This window comes from Ceratotherium simum, chromosome 23, assembly GCF_057802395.1.
Source record: "Ceratotherium simum simum isolate JZ-2026a chromosome 23, ASM5780239v1, whole genome shotgun sequence".
Taxonomy (NCBI): Eukaryota; Metazoa; Chordata; class Mammalia; order Perissodactyla; family Rhinocerotidae; genus Ceratotherium; species Ceratotherium simum.
Window position 1 is genome coordinate 22,652,749 of NC_141922.1, and position 15,997 is coordinate 22,668,745.

General features: G+C 39.8%; 1 protein-coding gene across 5 annotated transcripts in view; it reads left to right on the plus strand.

Annotated features, from left to right (window-relative positions):
* SAMD12 (sterile alpha motif domain containing 12) overlaps nucleotides 1-15,997 on the plus strand; it is a 387,706-nt gene that overhangs the window by 218,994 nt on the left and 152,715 nt on the right. For 4 of the 5 annotated variants that reach the window (XM_087447522.1, XM_087447524.1, XM_087447525.1 and 1 more), the window contains exon 4: nucleotides 3,022-3,162. In XM_087447522.1, coding sequence (XP_087303648.1) covers nucleotides 3,022-3,162 — 141 coding nt within the window. Of the gene's footprint in view, nucleotides 1-3,021; nucleotides 3,163-6,296; nucleotides 6,579-15,997 lie in introns of those variants that run through there. The other variant, XM_087447526.1, reaches the window with a different exon arrangement.

Below are 15,997 nucleotides of genomic sequence, written 5' to 3' on the forward strand. Positions count from 1 at the left end.
TATGTGAAATCTTTATAGCCTCAGTTGTTGGTACCACACAGTCCAGAATGCACAGACTTTTATAACTGATAGTTTTGTAACTTGTACATTCAGAACTGATACTATTAACCCACCCAAGTAGGACATAACATTCTGATAGAGCTTATCTATCCACATTTTGACCCAGTCAGATGCGTTAATGGAAAGGCTGAGGCTAGAGGTTTTCAGGGGGCCATCAAATAGAAAAATTGAGCCATGCGCACTGGAATAAAACCCTCACTCTGATTTACTAGCGCTGTGCTCTAATGACAGACCAGCCAACTTCCCAGGACCAAAGCTCCCATGTGTCTTACCAACGCCTCAGCAGCTCTTGGCTGCCGAATGCCACAGCTTGTGAAACCACTGCCCAAATAATGGGGAACAGAGAGAAGGGAGGGTCATCATTTTGGTGTTGGGAGGGATTTAGATCATCTGAATTTCAGAGAGTTTTTTTTAATGCAGTATTTGTTAAATTGAGGGCATGTATAAAGAGCTAGATGTCTGTTATTTAGAGGCCGATTATCCACATAAATGATACCCAAGTCCCATTCTGTTTTCTGAATGAAACTTCAGGACCAAGGTCTGATAGCAGAACATTTGAAGGCAGGGCAGTCCTGGAAGCCTGGGAGATGGGCTCACCACTCCTTAGCTCTCCTCCTGCTCTCTCCCTTTGAGTGTGCTGCTGTCCAGAAATTAGAAAGGGAAAAGAAAAGAAGTCTAAAGCCTTCCTGTTGACATCTTAAAAACTGTAAGTTCTAGTCACAAGGTCAATTGCTACTGTAACAAATTACCACAAACTTAGTGGCTTAAACAACACAAATTTATTATCTGACAGTTGTGATCAGAAGTCCAAAATGGGTCTTATGGGGCTAAAATCAAGTTGCTGGTAGAGCTGCATTCCTTCTGGAGAGTATGGGAGAAAATCCATTTCCTTGTCTTTTCCAGCTTCTAGAAGCCTGCATTCCTTGGCTCATGGTCACATCACTCCAACTTCTGCTTCCATTGTCACATCTCTCTCTCTCTGGCTATCCTGTCTCCCTCTTTCACTTATAAGGACCCATGTGATTAGATTGGAGCCACCTGGATAATGCCAGATAATTTCCCATCTCAAGATCCTTAATATAATCACCTTTGTAAGTAAGTCCCTCTTGTCATGTAAGGTAGCAAATTCACAGGTTCCGGAGATGAACACACAGACCTCTTTGGAGGGAAGGGCATTATTCTGCCTATCACAGAAGACAATCAGAACTACTTGAGCCTGTGTTTGTCCTTTTATTCCTTTCTCATGACCTCCGTGACCTGCCTGGGGTTGCCAAGCCTCCGCTGTAGCTACCTAGGATTCCCCTCTCCCCTACTTCTCCTTCCTCTTCCAGATGCGGATTTACTGAAGCTTCAGACCACCATCCACCATCACAAACATCCCGCACACATCCCTGAACTCACTTCCTTGCCAAGCACTGGTCCAACGCCGAGTCTATATTGGTGTAGTTCTTATCAGTGCTGCCCAGCAAATATTTGTCTTCCCTGCATGACCTTCCTGGCACATGATGGAAGCACAATTCATGTGTGGCTCCTTTGTGGGTGGGAAGGTTCATGTGATAAGTTCTGGCCAGTGATTTATAAATGACCCTAGGTTGAGCATTTCATTGATGGTATGAGACCTTCTAGTACCTTCTCTTTTTCTTCTGGTACAATGACCAGCAGTGTCCAAGGTAGATGGACTTGGAGTTTACAGGTAGAATAAGCAGGAAATAAATTTGGTTGTAGCCCCTGTGATATTTTAGGGTTGTTTGTTATTGCAAGTAGCAAGGATTAAAGGGAGGTAAACGACAAGAGTGAACAGCACAGATTGCTCCTAACTGCTTCTCACCATTCACCTGTCTCTTCACAGGCCACATAGGTGTCCCTATTCCTCTGATGAAAATGCCCATAACTTCACCTTCTGGCTGTTGAGTTTCCTTTTTGAGGAGGTAGAGCATTTATTTTCTGAAATGTATATGCTAATATACCCAAAGACTTACCATTGATCACATGTAGTTGACTGTGTTTATTCTTCATCAATTGAAATGAGAAAAAATCTGCAGGTGTGCTGACTGGGGGTGTTGGAGGACAGTACAGGGGAGTGCCATGGGCATTTAACAACAATCATTCCGTTTATTTCTTGCGCTAAACTGTCACGTTTAGCGTGCTTATTTCAGGCTAAGCACAGAGAGAGGGAGAATTTGATGGAAACCACAGTAGCAAGGGAAACATGCAGACCTTCTGGAGAGAGAAAGGGGCTGAAAGGAGGCCGTGCCAGGCTGCCCAGGGTGTCTGTACACCGCTGGCACTCACCCCCCAAGTCTCCTTGTTTTGCAGCTTTTAGATGCCCTCGCTCACCCTGCTCCTGTCACCCTCAGCCCTGCTGGAACCGTTGCCTTTGGACAGCGATTGGGATTAAGGCGTAGCTCCCACCAGCTAGAGATGGAACTCCAGCCCAGCACCAGGGGTGCAGCAGGGTTGTCGAATGCCTGCAGATTAAAACCGGCACTCGAAATGCGTGTTTCACAGAAATGTTATTGTAACCTGGGTTTAATGTTGCTGGAGTTTCTCTATAACCAGAGTGAGAGCATCCAGGTCCTCAGCTGGGTTGTCAGTGACATGGGCTCCTATGGGCCAGCCTAAGAACCCATCACCCAAAGAAAAGCATTGTTTCCATGGAAACTTGTAATCTGTAACCCAAATACCCAGGTTAAAATTTTGCTATTTTGTTTAACTCAATGTATGAGTCTGTTGGGGATTGCCAATATTAGATAAAAATTGGAGTTCTTTTTTTAAATTTGTGGATTTTCTTCACCCAGATTGTCCATTCCTGTCAACAAGAATAATGGAGGACCCTCTATTCTCAAGTGTCTGTGTTTAGATGGAAACTTCTGTTATGGCAGGATTAGCCAAGACTAAGATAGAAATTCTTTTCCAGCCACTGTTCATTTGCTTTTCCTTTCATTTCTTGAAACCCTGCAGGGCGAGCCCTGCTGAGACTTACTGACAAAAAGCTTGAACGAATGGGGATTGCCCAGGAGAACCTCCGGCAGCACATCTTACAACAGGTGCTCCAGCTGAAGGTGCGAGAAGAAGTCAGAAACCTACAGTTACTCACACAAGGTATCCTGCTGCTTCCTGGTGGGTGGATAGAAGGGGAGATGGGAGGAAAGAAATCCTTACCATCATGACAAAGGGGAGCCAGGGAGAAACTGTTATGGTTTTTTTGCAGAATTTGCTTCATTAAAAAAAAGTATACAAATTTAAAGGCCACTTTCCTCCTAAAATTTTTTGTGTGTGTGTGAGGAAGATCGGCCCTGAGCTAACCACTGCCAATCCTCCTCTTTTTGCTGAGGAAGACCGGCCGTGGGCTAATATCCGTGCCCATCTTCCTCCACTCTATATGGGATGCCGCCACAGCATGGCTTGCCAAGCGGTGTGTCGGTGCGTGCCCGGGATCCGAACCGGCGAACCCTGGGCTGCCGCAGTGGAGCGCGCCCACTTAACTGCTTGCGCCACTGGGACGGCCGCCCTAAAACTTCTCTTTTTTATAGTTTACTAGGGGGAAGGATGCACAAATAAGTAATGGGTGGGCAAATAGAATTATCTGAGTAATATCAAAGTCATCACATCTATATAGGTTGTGCACTGCCCAACCGCAGAGACTACCAGTCATGTAGATCAGAATACGATTGCACCCCCAGAGTTGTACAGTGTACAGTCTGCACAACTGTATGATGCAGCACAAGCTATCTTTGTCTGACCACCAATTCTGAGGGGGCCTTGGAATTTGAATGATTCCATAGTTCATATGACCAGTGATGTAAGTAGGATTTTTGTTGTGTTTTGTTTTACTTTACTTTTCACTGACTTTTCCCACTGACTAATGGGAGAAAATGTTTTAGAGGTGTGTGTCTGGACGTATATGTATGTATACACACATACACACACACACATTAGAGATTGTGAGAACCCTATTTAACATCTTGAAAATAGAATCATTTTTTTAAAATAGACTATGGGGAATTTAAGACTGGACTATTAAGACCATATAATTCTAAATAAGAATCATTAATGACTTCAATATGTTGAGAGCATTTAAGAGCCCTGTAACTGTGGAAGTGACAAAATAAAGCTGGAATTTGAAGAAAACCTTAAGTTAACACTCTATATAACTTTGTATGTCTATATAAGATTTGGTTGCTATGAACCTCCATTGGCTATAACCCTATATTTCTTTTATTTTAATTCCCATTGTACATCATTTTAAATGAAAGGATGATAAAATATGTATTTTTGAGATCCTTGCATATTTTTCAATCTGTAGAATATTGTAATTGCGTGTACTGATATTGAGAAATCTGGGTCAGCCAAGTTTCATGTTATTGCATTTAGATTAACCAGCACTAGTCCATTTGCCTAGAGGAAGTAATTCACTGCCTGAAAGATGACTGCTCTAGAAGGATAAATATAGACTGCAAGTGATATGAAAATAGTATTGTTTATTTGATATGCATTATTTGCATTTTGTCTCCAGAGACTTGCAATGGTAAATTTATAGGTATGGGTACACTGAGTGATTTAAATTGGAATCTGATGTACTTCTAAGTTTCTTTTAAGAAGTAAATAGAGATTCAAAGATTTATCACAAGAAAGTCCATTGCAGTACTATTTATAAAATTGAAAAATTAGAAACAACCTAGAGGTCAGGCAATATGGAAAGAATCATAATTCTTCTTAAATTCGTAAGATCCAATGTAAGGCAGACATTAAAATTACATCTTCAAAGAATATATGACAACATGGGAAAGTACTCAAGAAGTAATAAGTGGGGAAAATAGGCCGTGTATAAAGTTTTGTTTATAATATGAGCCCAATTTTGTAAAAAGAACAAATCTTTATATGTATATAGGAAAAGGACTATAAATGAATATGCCAATATTTTGATAATAGTTCTCCCTGGGTGGTGGGATCCTGGGTGATTTTAATTCTTTGTATTCTTTTTATTTTATTTTTAATTCTTTATATTTTTCTATATTTCCCAGTGTAAATCCACATTATGGTTATGATCAGAAAATACACACATATTTTTTAAGCTTCAACCACAAGCATCATTCTGGCAGGTTCCATTTAGTGTCTGAGGTTTCCTCTGCTCTTTTGTTTTCCTCTTGTGATGATATATAGAACATGAGACCCAAACTCATCATGTGTGCCGTAGATTCTTTCCTCTGCTACTATCAGCCTGCACAGTGTTTGCTTTGCAAAATCATTTTCTACAGCTTTCATTGCCCTAGATGCATAATATATAAGATTTTTCCTGAGATAGTACTCAAGTCTATTAAGCTAAATATATGTTTGTGTTCTTAGAAGATGCTAAGTTCAGCCTTTTCAATTCAGTTGTCATCACTTTCTTTAGCTTTGAAAAGCTGTGCATTTTGAATTCTTTCATTCTGTTCCCTTTAGAAGAGATCACATTCTCTAGCTCTTGGATATTTCATCTGCACTCATATTACCTTTTTTATTGCTCGTCCTTTACATGTTAATGTTCAAACTCATTTCATGTCAGGCAGCCTTTGGAAAATCCATAGCCTTATTGAAGTGATGGTTTCTTTTTAAAAAATGAAACAAAAAACTGACAAGTTATTTTTATAACGGATAATAGAAGTTCTAAAGACAGCTGGAGTTGCCTTAAAATATTTTGGGTCTAGGTTTGCTATAAAAAGAATTGGAACTCCATTCCACCCAAGTGAACTGACTGGCTCAACATATATGTCATATGGAAATTAAACATAAGGGTGATATATGATTCAGTATTGAATATTTGATTCCTTGTCTCTGCAAATATTAATCAGTGGAAATAATATGCTGAATAAGTACAAGTAAAGGTCTTAGAATGGTAGTTTTTGGAAATCCTTGAGCTTCCCTCTTAAAGAGTGTCATTCACACCTCTAGTCTCTAGAGATATAATATCCTCCCCAGCCCACAGGGGACTGTGACTCTTGTGTAATGCAATTAATTTTTGTTTGTTTTGAACAAATATTTCTCAACTAACACATTTAAATGAGGGTTATTGCCTTCAAAGTAGCCAATTTTTGAGGAAAGGGATTTATTTCACAAACGATTAAATTTCTTATGTGTTTCCTTCTTGGCTTTGGAGGCAGTTTCAAAACATAAGCTTTAATTGTTTGAATAGCAAAAGTTTAGAAAGAACCTAAGTGTCCATCTTTAGGAGACCAGCTAAATTATGGTACATGCAGGTACTGGAGTGCTATGAATGCAAGAATGAGGAATAACAAGATGGATGGATCTCTGAGATGCTATGTGAGGTGAAAAAAGCAAGATGAAGAACAAGGTACAGAGTATGCTACATTTGTGAATGAAAGAGAGAGAAGTACTGTATATCTGTGTGTGCTTTGTTTACATAAGGAAGTTCTGAAAGGCACACAAGAAGCTAATGCAAACTGCACCTGTGTGAGAGGGAAGAAGGCAGATGGATATAGGGATGTGTGCCTTTTATGTCACTTTGAATTTTGAAATATGTGAGGATATTAACTATTAAAATAAAATTTTTAGAAAGAAACAAGAAGGAGAAAGTGAATTTGAGCATCAGACAGGCCTGAATTTTAAATCTTAGCCTCAACACCTATTGCTGTATTATTTTAAGGAAGTTACTTAATCTCTCCGTGTTCCAATTTCCTAATCTCTGAAAGGGAGATCAATAAATCTACTCACCTCATAGGGATGTTGTAAGAATTAAATGAGCTAAAATATATAAATCACTCAGTACAGAACATAGTTAGCTATCACTAATAGAAGCCACGAAATTAAATCAACCTTAGTAATTTAAAACGAAGCGTTATTTTTTTATAATATCTTTATTGAGATGTAATTCACATAACTTATAATTGACCCACTTAAAGGATACGATTCAGTGATTTTTAGTATAGTCAGAGTTGTGCAACTGTCACCACAATTAATTTTAAAACATTTTCATCACTCCAAAAAGAAACCTGTTACCCATTAACAGTGATTCTCCATTTCCTCCCAATGCCCCCCAACCACCAGCCCTTGGGAGCCTCTAATCTACTTTCTATCTATTTGCATATTCTGGACTTTTCCTATAATGGAATCATTCAATATGTGGTCTTTTGCAGTTGGCTACTTTCACTTAGGATAATGTTCTTAAAGTTCACCTATGTTGTAAGCATGTGTCAGTATTTCATTTTTTTAATTGCCAAATAATATTCCGTTGTATGAATATGCCATATTTTATTTATCCATTCATCAGTTGATGGACATTTGGATTGTTTCTGGATCTTGACCATTATTTTTTTTTCCTCATTTTTTTTTTTTTTGTGGGGAAGATCAGCCCTGAGCTAACATCTGCCAGTCCTCCTCTCTTTGCTGAGGAAGACTGACCCTGGGCTAACATCCATGCCCATCTTCCTCCACTTTATATGGGACGCGGCCGCAGCATGGCTTCACAAGCGGTGTGTCGGTGCGCGCCCGGGATCCGAACCAGCGAACCCTGGGCCGCCTCAGCGGAGTGTGCGCACTTAACTGCTTGCGCCACCAGGCCGGCCCAAGACCATTATTAATAATGCCGTTTTGATCATTTGTGTACAAGTTTTTGTGTGGACCTGTTTTCAGTTCTCTTGGGTATATACCTAGGCGTGGAATTACCGAGTCATATGATAACTCCATGTGTAACTGTTCAAGGAGCTGCCAGACTGTTTTCCAAAGCAGCTCTACCATTTTACATTCCCACAAGCAGTGTATGATGATTCCAGTTTCTCCACATCTTTGCAAGCATTTGTTATTGTCTGTCTTTTTGATTATAACCATTCTAATGTGTGAAGTGGTATCTCATTGTGATTTTGATTTGCATTTCCCTGATGGCTAATGAGGTTGAGCATCTTTTCGTTGAGCTTATTGGCTATTTGTGTATCTTCTTTGGAAAAACATTTATTCAGATCCTTTACTTATTTTTTAACTGGGTTGTTTTTTTCAAGCTTTATGTTTGACCCACCATGTTTCACTATGCTTGATTACCTACTTTATTTACAAGATCTAGAGCTAAATATTGGGCTACCATTTCCAAAGAGGAACCCTACCCTCAAAAGATGTAATCTTGCCCTCACTGGAGGCATCCAAAAGAACCTGTCACAAACTTGGAAATCAATTCCAAAATGAAACAAATGAATGGACTCTAAAGATTTTCTCTCAAGGAAACAATATTCTTTTCGATGTAGAAATTAAACACACCCACATGAAATCAGTCACATCAATTTGTAATCAGACCTCCAAATTAGATATGACCATCTGAAAGCTAATTCTACTGTTTCTAATAGAAAATTAAGCCTACTTTTCTAATTTTTGATTGCTGTTGTAAATTTGTCTTAAGCTTTTAATTCTACACCAGTCATTTTCACATAGTTAGCCAGGAGCCCCAGGACAGTAAGAGGGCCAAGATGGTCACAGATGGACCTGGAGTGCTGGTCCTAGCCACTGTGGGTTATCTGAACACAACGAAAATGAAGTCTTTGCCTCCTTTTACTTGTTCTCCTCTTTCTGGATACTGATCAAAAGACAAAAACTATAAGGCATTTAAAAAATGTATATGGTGGATGTATAGTAAATATACATCCTAGTAGTTATAGGCACTATCAATGAATCATGAAAAAAATTCCTGAAACGGCTCAACATCTAAAGCCAGAACTGTCCTTCGGGCAAAATCCTGGCCTCAGATTTCTCGGCCTTTAATCACAATGGCCCTATAACTACCTGACATTTGCAAGCAACATAATCAATCTTTGGCCCTGCTTTAATTTTGTTCCCGTTGGTGCCTTTGAAATGGTTCCTTCCTCCATGCAGCGTTTTGGTCTTCTGTGTCTCATCCATGGAGCCACAAGGATGTATCGATCTGGTAGGTTTGCTTGCTCACACTTTTCTGCAGGAAACTCAACCCTGTCAGGGCACCTCCACTTGTCTCTTTGGAAATGCAATACAGAGCTGGAAATGTCGTTATTATACTTTCCTTCTGCTTGGTTCATGAGAGATGGGGGAAAAGTTGCCTTATGTAACACACAGCAGTGTGCAAACTGTTTTGAGATTGTCCAAATTAATCCATAATCATGCATATGAGGGGCATCCTTAGCTTCATATTAATGAACAGTGTTTCTAGGAAGAAAAACACCCGAGGGATACTGAAAGCTGACTATTTCGCACATAGCTAATGAGCATTTATACAAAGCACTGCACTAATTGTCACATCAACTCCTGACATTTACCCTACCATGATCAGTACTTTTGTTGGCCCCAGTTTACATATAGGGAAACTGAGGATGGAGAACTTAATTAACAGACTCAAAATCAGATAGCTAGTAAAAAGCGGAGTGCACATCTGTCTGACTCCACAAGAAACTTTTATCGATTACACTCCACCACCTCTGATCTGTCAAATGGAGATAGTAATTCCTATTTTATGGCAGTACTAAGATGATTAAATGAGATTTTATGTGGAAACTATATAGCATAGTTCATGGCATATTCTATTAAGTGGATTGACAGACTTTTTCTGTAAAGGGCAAGATAGTAAGTATTGTAGTCTTTGCAGGCCATATGGTGTGAAAGCAACCACAGACAATCTTAAATGAGTTGCATGTAGCAGTGTACCAATAAAACTTTATTTATGAACACAATTTCTGGGCCCTAGTTTGTGGACCCCTCCTTTACAAGGTCAAAAATGTTTATTTTTGACATCATTATCACGATTATTGTTTTTATTCTTAATATATTCTCTTTAAAGCTGTAAATGGTTCTCTCAACCCCAGGGACACTATAGTATGGAGCCACTCCTAGATATCCCTTTCAATATCTTTCTTGGCTACTAATACATGTATAAATATAACAGCAACTATGAGGATTGGGTCAATTCATGCAGTAGAAATCAGTGTCCTCACTGGAGGATAAGGTAGATGAAGGTAGTAAATGCCTCCATCTTCAAAAGCCTTTTTAGTTAGTGCCTAGATAATGAAAAAAGAAGAGCGTGATTGTTTACCAAAGCCAGTTATAGCTCATTAAACATTAGTGTTTCCCAAAGGACTTTTTCCACATTGTCCAAATGTGTGTGTCAATTTTAGTTGAGAATTGCATAACCAGATGGACTTTCCCAAAGATACATCTTTTGGAATGACACAAATTAGAAACACTACTTTCCAATCCAAGAAGACTTTCAGAACCATGTGTACAGACTGGGTATTTTAGTCCAGTCACCCCCACAATGATACTTCAGCAACTGAAGTAGGCCATCTGAATTGAAATAGGCCATCTGGCCTACCACCTTGCTTGAAGAAGGACGTCTTTATAGAACACAGCAATAGACTCTTTGAGAAATTTTCCAATCTCATTTTACAGATTTGGGACCAAGACCCAAAGAGGATTAGAGGATAGTCCATGGTTACACAACTAGTTAGTGGCATAACTGAAACTAGATCCCAGTTCTCCTAATTCCTAGACCAGTAGTCTTTTTTCTCATTGTTTTTAATTTTTTATTGACATGCAGTAAAAGTCACCATTTTTAGTGTACAGTTCTGCAGGTTTTAACAAATGCATACAGTTGCGTAATCACCACCACAGTCAAGATATAAAAATTCCATAACTTCAAATACTCTCCCTGGTACCCCTTTGTTGTCAACTCCTCACATTACCCCCAGCCTCTGGCAGCCACTGATATGTTTTCTGTCCCTTTAGTTTTGCCCTTTCCAGAATGTCATATAAGTGGAACCATAGAGTCTGGCTTCTTTCACTTACTGTAATGCATTGAGACTTATCAGTGCTGTGGTGTATATCACTGGTTCATTTATTTTCATTGCTTTGTATTCATTGGATGGATATACCACAGTTTGTTTATCCATTATCTAGTTGAGGGACATCTGGGTTATTTCCAGTTTTGGCAAATACCTAATAAAGCTACACTAAGTGCTCACAAACAGGTTTTTGCATAAATATCAGTTTTTGTTTCATTGGATAAGTACCTAGAAGTGGGATTGCTGGGTTGTATCTTAAGTATCTGTTTAACTTTATAAGAAACTGCCAGGCCAGTATTCTTAAGATGATAAAAGCAGAATTAACAGTATTAGAGGCTTTTATACATATAAAAATATTGGAGGTTTTCTGAAAATTACTGTGTCTTTGTAGAAATCCCACCTAGCACTTCCTGGAGCCACCACCATCTTAAGAGACCCCTGATTTCCTGGGAGTTTCTAGTAAGTTATCTCAAAGTAAGTTCAGGTCAAGCATGTTTACACTTCATTCATTAATTTGATAAAAATTTTCTTAGCATCTATGTACAAGCACTAGGCTATGGCTTTCCCCAGTTGTCATTGAGGAATGCTTCCTTGTCTCTCTTCTGAGGAAGAAAATCTAATGACATTTCCAGTTCCTGTGAAAGAAAACATAGCCAATCAGATTCCCTTTTATGCATATGTGAAGTAGGTCTGATGGCCTTTTCCTGTCTCTCTCAAATTACACTATTTGAATTTTCAGGCTCCTTCATGTCTTTTATTTAATTGTGCCATGAGTGTTACAAATCTAGTGTTCACATATCAGTTGTTTCCATACTTGGCTCTTCTGCCTTATCATTGGATCACGTTGAGCTCTTCCTCCCTGGTACTTGTCTATTTTCATGAGTGTGATAGTGACAGTCTTGGTTCTTCTCTTCTCTTTCTACTCTCTCCTTCTCAGGTTGGTGGCAAACTGCCTTCCTCTACCACTCCCCAACTATTGATGCCCCCTGGGGATGGTCCCCTTAGATCTTCTCATTTTGCATGCTCTCTTGAGAACCTCATTCACTCCCATTGCTTTAACCGTCCCCTACTTCATAGTGACTCTCAAATACATCTTAGACCTGTCTGAAGCTTCAGATCCTTATTTTAATCTCACTAAAAGATGTGGACCCCTGAATATTCCATTGACATCTCATTAAAAATATCCAAAATGAACCCCGTTGTCTTTCTCACCATCTCCCCAGCCTATTCTTCCCCTTGTGTTTCTTCTGAAGGTTAATAATGCCATTACTCACTCCATCGCCTAATGTAGAGGCTCAGTGTCACCTGTGATTACTCTCTTTTCCTCACCAATCACATGTAATCAGTGACCAAAGCCTCTGAATTCGGCTCGTAAAATGGGTTTCCAGTCTTTGCTTGCCTCATCACCACCCTTGCCACTGTGTCAATTCATCGTTCTTTAGCGTCTTTATAGGCCATTAGAATAACCTACTAGTTGTTATTTGATCTCTAGTCTCTGACCTGCCCCCTTCATTCTTCCTTCATTAACTTCCTACTTCTATTGCCAGAGTTAAGTTAAATATATTTCTGACCATATTATTTCCCTCCTTAAAAGGTTTGATGGCTCCCAATTGCCTACAGAATAAAATCCAAGCTCTTTAGCATTCCATAGAAAGCCATTCCAGGCATTTCATAGATATATTAACTTTGGGCAAGTCACTTGTCAGAAATTAAGATTCCTCACTTGTAAAGATGGGGATAGGATCTATTTCACAGAGTTGTTATGAATATGGTATAATAAAACTCATGAAAGGACCTAACCTTGATGAGACATCACGTCTTCTGAGAAGCCTTCCCTCCTCTCTCAGGCAGAACCAATCATTCCCTCTTCTGCATTACTTAGCACTTTGTTCATATTAATAATGTTCTGTTCATTACGCAGTATCCATTTGTTCTTCCATCCAGTGAGCACCAGGCTCTGCGGTAGGTACTAGGGACAAAAAGGAGCACCCAATTTAGCACTGAGGGCCAAGTGCATTACAGAGATGCGTAGAGATGTAGTGATAGCACAGAACTGGAACTTAGCGTCACCTGGGAATAGGTGGGATAAAGGAAGACTTGCCAAAGGTGTGATACATGAACTAGATCTTGAAGGATAAAAGTTTTGACATAACGGCAAGGGTGGCATGAGGTAGAAGGAGGAGTCTCTACAAAGGCATGGGGCACGGTGTCTCACCATCTCCCCCAGAGATCGTGGGCAACCTCACTTGTCTTCTGATTCTGCTTTGTGCTCCTACGTCCTAGTGCGGTGCCCAGCAGAGAGCAGATCCTCTGTTTGCTTTTCCTGATTTAAATTTAATTATTGCCCTTTTCTCCTATTTACTAACTCTATTTCATTTTCAATTTAACCTTCTCAAAGCAGTGAATGCAATGTCAATTTTTTATAGATTCATAATTAAAAATAAGAGTAGCCGTAAAGCTATTTTGGATAATCTTTATCCATGGGCAACATCGTCCAGAATCTCTTTTATTCTCTGTGATCTTTTTTTATTGGCTTGACCAGTAAGGATGATGGCAAGGGCTCTTAAATATATACACAACCTTTGGGCAATTAACTGAGTTTTAGAGGAAAGGTACACTTTATAGTCACTTGATGTTGTCACTTAGGTGAACTGAGGTGGATGAGAATGTTGAATCAGCAATTTTATAGGATTTTGTGCAGATTATTCTTCTGTAATTGGGTTCCTTCATTACCACTTCTTCATCCAGTGTTATTTCATTATGACCTGCCCAACCACATGTCTCTTCCCAGTTGCCTCCAAGATAGCATTTCCTTCAACTGCTACCTTCTTGAGCTTTTCCCCAACACATTTCAACATCTTCAGACCCTCCTACACAATTTTGTGATCAGGAATTTTTCTAATTTTATCAAGTCTTTGAGACTTAGAGAAATTCTCGTTGGTATGAGCTCTATATTTAGAAGCCTTAACACAGACTTCTTTGGGAACTTCTTAAGCTCACAGGTCAGTTTATCACTAGGGGTTAGCATTGTGACACGTACACCCCAGCTAGCATCCACTCATATTTCATTTTCATTCTGGGAGTCTGTTATGGCCAGTTCATTCAAGAAGGTGTTTTGTTTGAAGTCAGGCTATAAGTGGACCCTTGCTTCTTGTCTCTTGCATCCTTTATGATAGAAAAATATCAGCCTGTTCTGAGTGCTCCTAATGGTCTCTCTAGCCAGCATGTGGTAGAAGCATTCACACATTATTTTTCTAATTTGGACATGTTCTATCAGGAATTATCCTTGTCATTACTTCTGCATAACTCAATGTTCAATGGTATTTTTTGCATGGGGAAGAGTAACCCTTAGGGAACCCCAAAGACTCCAAATGCTTCACATCTGCCTCTGCAGAAATCACCAGCCTTAAAATTCTTTACCATTGATCCCTTTGCACTTAAGTGTCATAGGTGAAATAAATAATACATGTGATGTGTCTTCTTTGGACAATTCACGATGGCCATGGGATTGCATTGATGTCACCTTGGCCTTGTGGTTTGACTGTGGATTTGAAGGATCTTGAATGACAGATTGAAGAAAGATGATATGTGGCTTTTCCACCGTTGACATTGGTTCCTTTCTTCTGGGTAAGTCTGGACCCTGCAGTCTTGGCTCTAGGGTGTTCAGCTCTCCTATGGGCTTTTGAGAAAGGCAATTGTAGCAGGACAATGGCATGTGGACCTGATGAGAGAAGATCAAAGCCACTTTCAGGGTGCGCTGAGCTGCTGTGGCTTTTCTGAGAAGCGATAGAGAAATATGCCATCTGTGTGCTTTACAGTTTCTGTCCCCAGTATTGCATATTATCTACTTTCTCTGTGGCCTTTTTCTTTGGGGCAACCAATTCTCAGTGCCTGGAATAAAGCTCTACACAGTGTAGATGTTCATGGCTGTCCTTGCATCCAAGTTTCTACATGCCAATTCCGGAAGGCACCACATACATCGACTACACTGTGAATGTCCCAGCCAAGAATTAAAATCTTCTGTTCTTCTCTGAAATAACCCCTCCATTCTTAATATCCCCCTTTTTTGTTTATCTCTTTATAGTATCAATGACACAGTCATTCATTCAGTAATTCATCCAAAAAACTTTTATTGAGATCCTACCATCTACCCAGCACTATATGCTATGTGTTAGGGATACAGGGGTGAATGTGACAATCCTTGCCCTTGAAGTCAAGTGAGAGAGACATGAAGAATGACAGAGGTAAAAGTAGTAGGCGTTCGATCTAGAAGGAATGTGTCAGGAAAGGTTTCAAGAGTAAGTGACCTCTGAACTGAGCCAGATGTTAGCACGGTGTGTTTATTTTTTCTTTAGTCATCAAGCAAATAAAAAATTGCCAAGATGATACGAGCCTTGGAGAGGTGTACTGCACTATAAAAATATATTTACTAAAAAAGATTATGTATTTGCTGAGTGCCTGCTGTGTGTCAGACCTTTACTGGGTGTTGGTGAACTTCAATAAGCAAGATAGACATGGTTCTCAGATACATGGACTTTACATTTTAATGGGGAAGATACTCGTCAAACAAGGAATCATGGTAATGTGGTGAATGATGTGAAAGGGGTTGTTAATTGTACTTTTGGAGAGCGAATAATTATGACTCCAAGGGATCAGGAAAGTCTCCCTCAGGAAGCTGACATCTGAAAGAGGAAGAGGCTTTAATCAGGGCAGCTGGGGCTTGGGGATGTCCCAGTTGGAGGGAACAGCCTGTTCTGAGGCCAAGGTTGAAGAGGAAGCTTGGTGCATTTTAAGAATGTGAGGAAGGCTAGTATTGTTAGAATGTCTAGAATGAGTAAGAAGGGAGGGGAGACGGCCGGAAATGAAACTGGAAAGGTGAGGGAGGGACCCAGTGGTGAAGTGAATGCCTTGTTTCTTTGCTTTCCTTAAGGAATTTAGAGTTCTTTAAGGAATTTAGGGTTTCTTAAGACAGTAGGGAGCCACTGAAAGGTTTTGAACCAGAGACTATCCTGATCAGATTTGTGTAACAAAAAATGAGAAGATGCTCTGAAGAAGGACAAGATGGAAGGCCAGACATCCAGTTAGGAAGCTGTTGAGTTAATCTGTGCAGGAGATGATGACAACCTGAATGAGGGTGGTGGCAAGTGGGT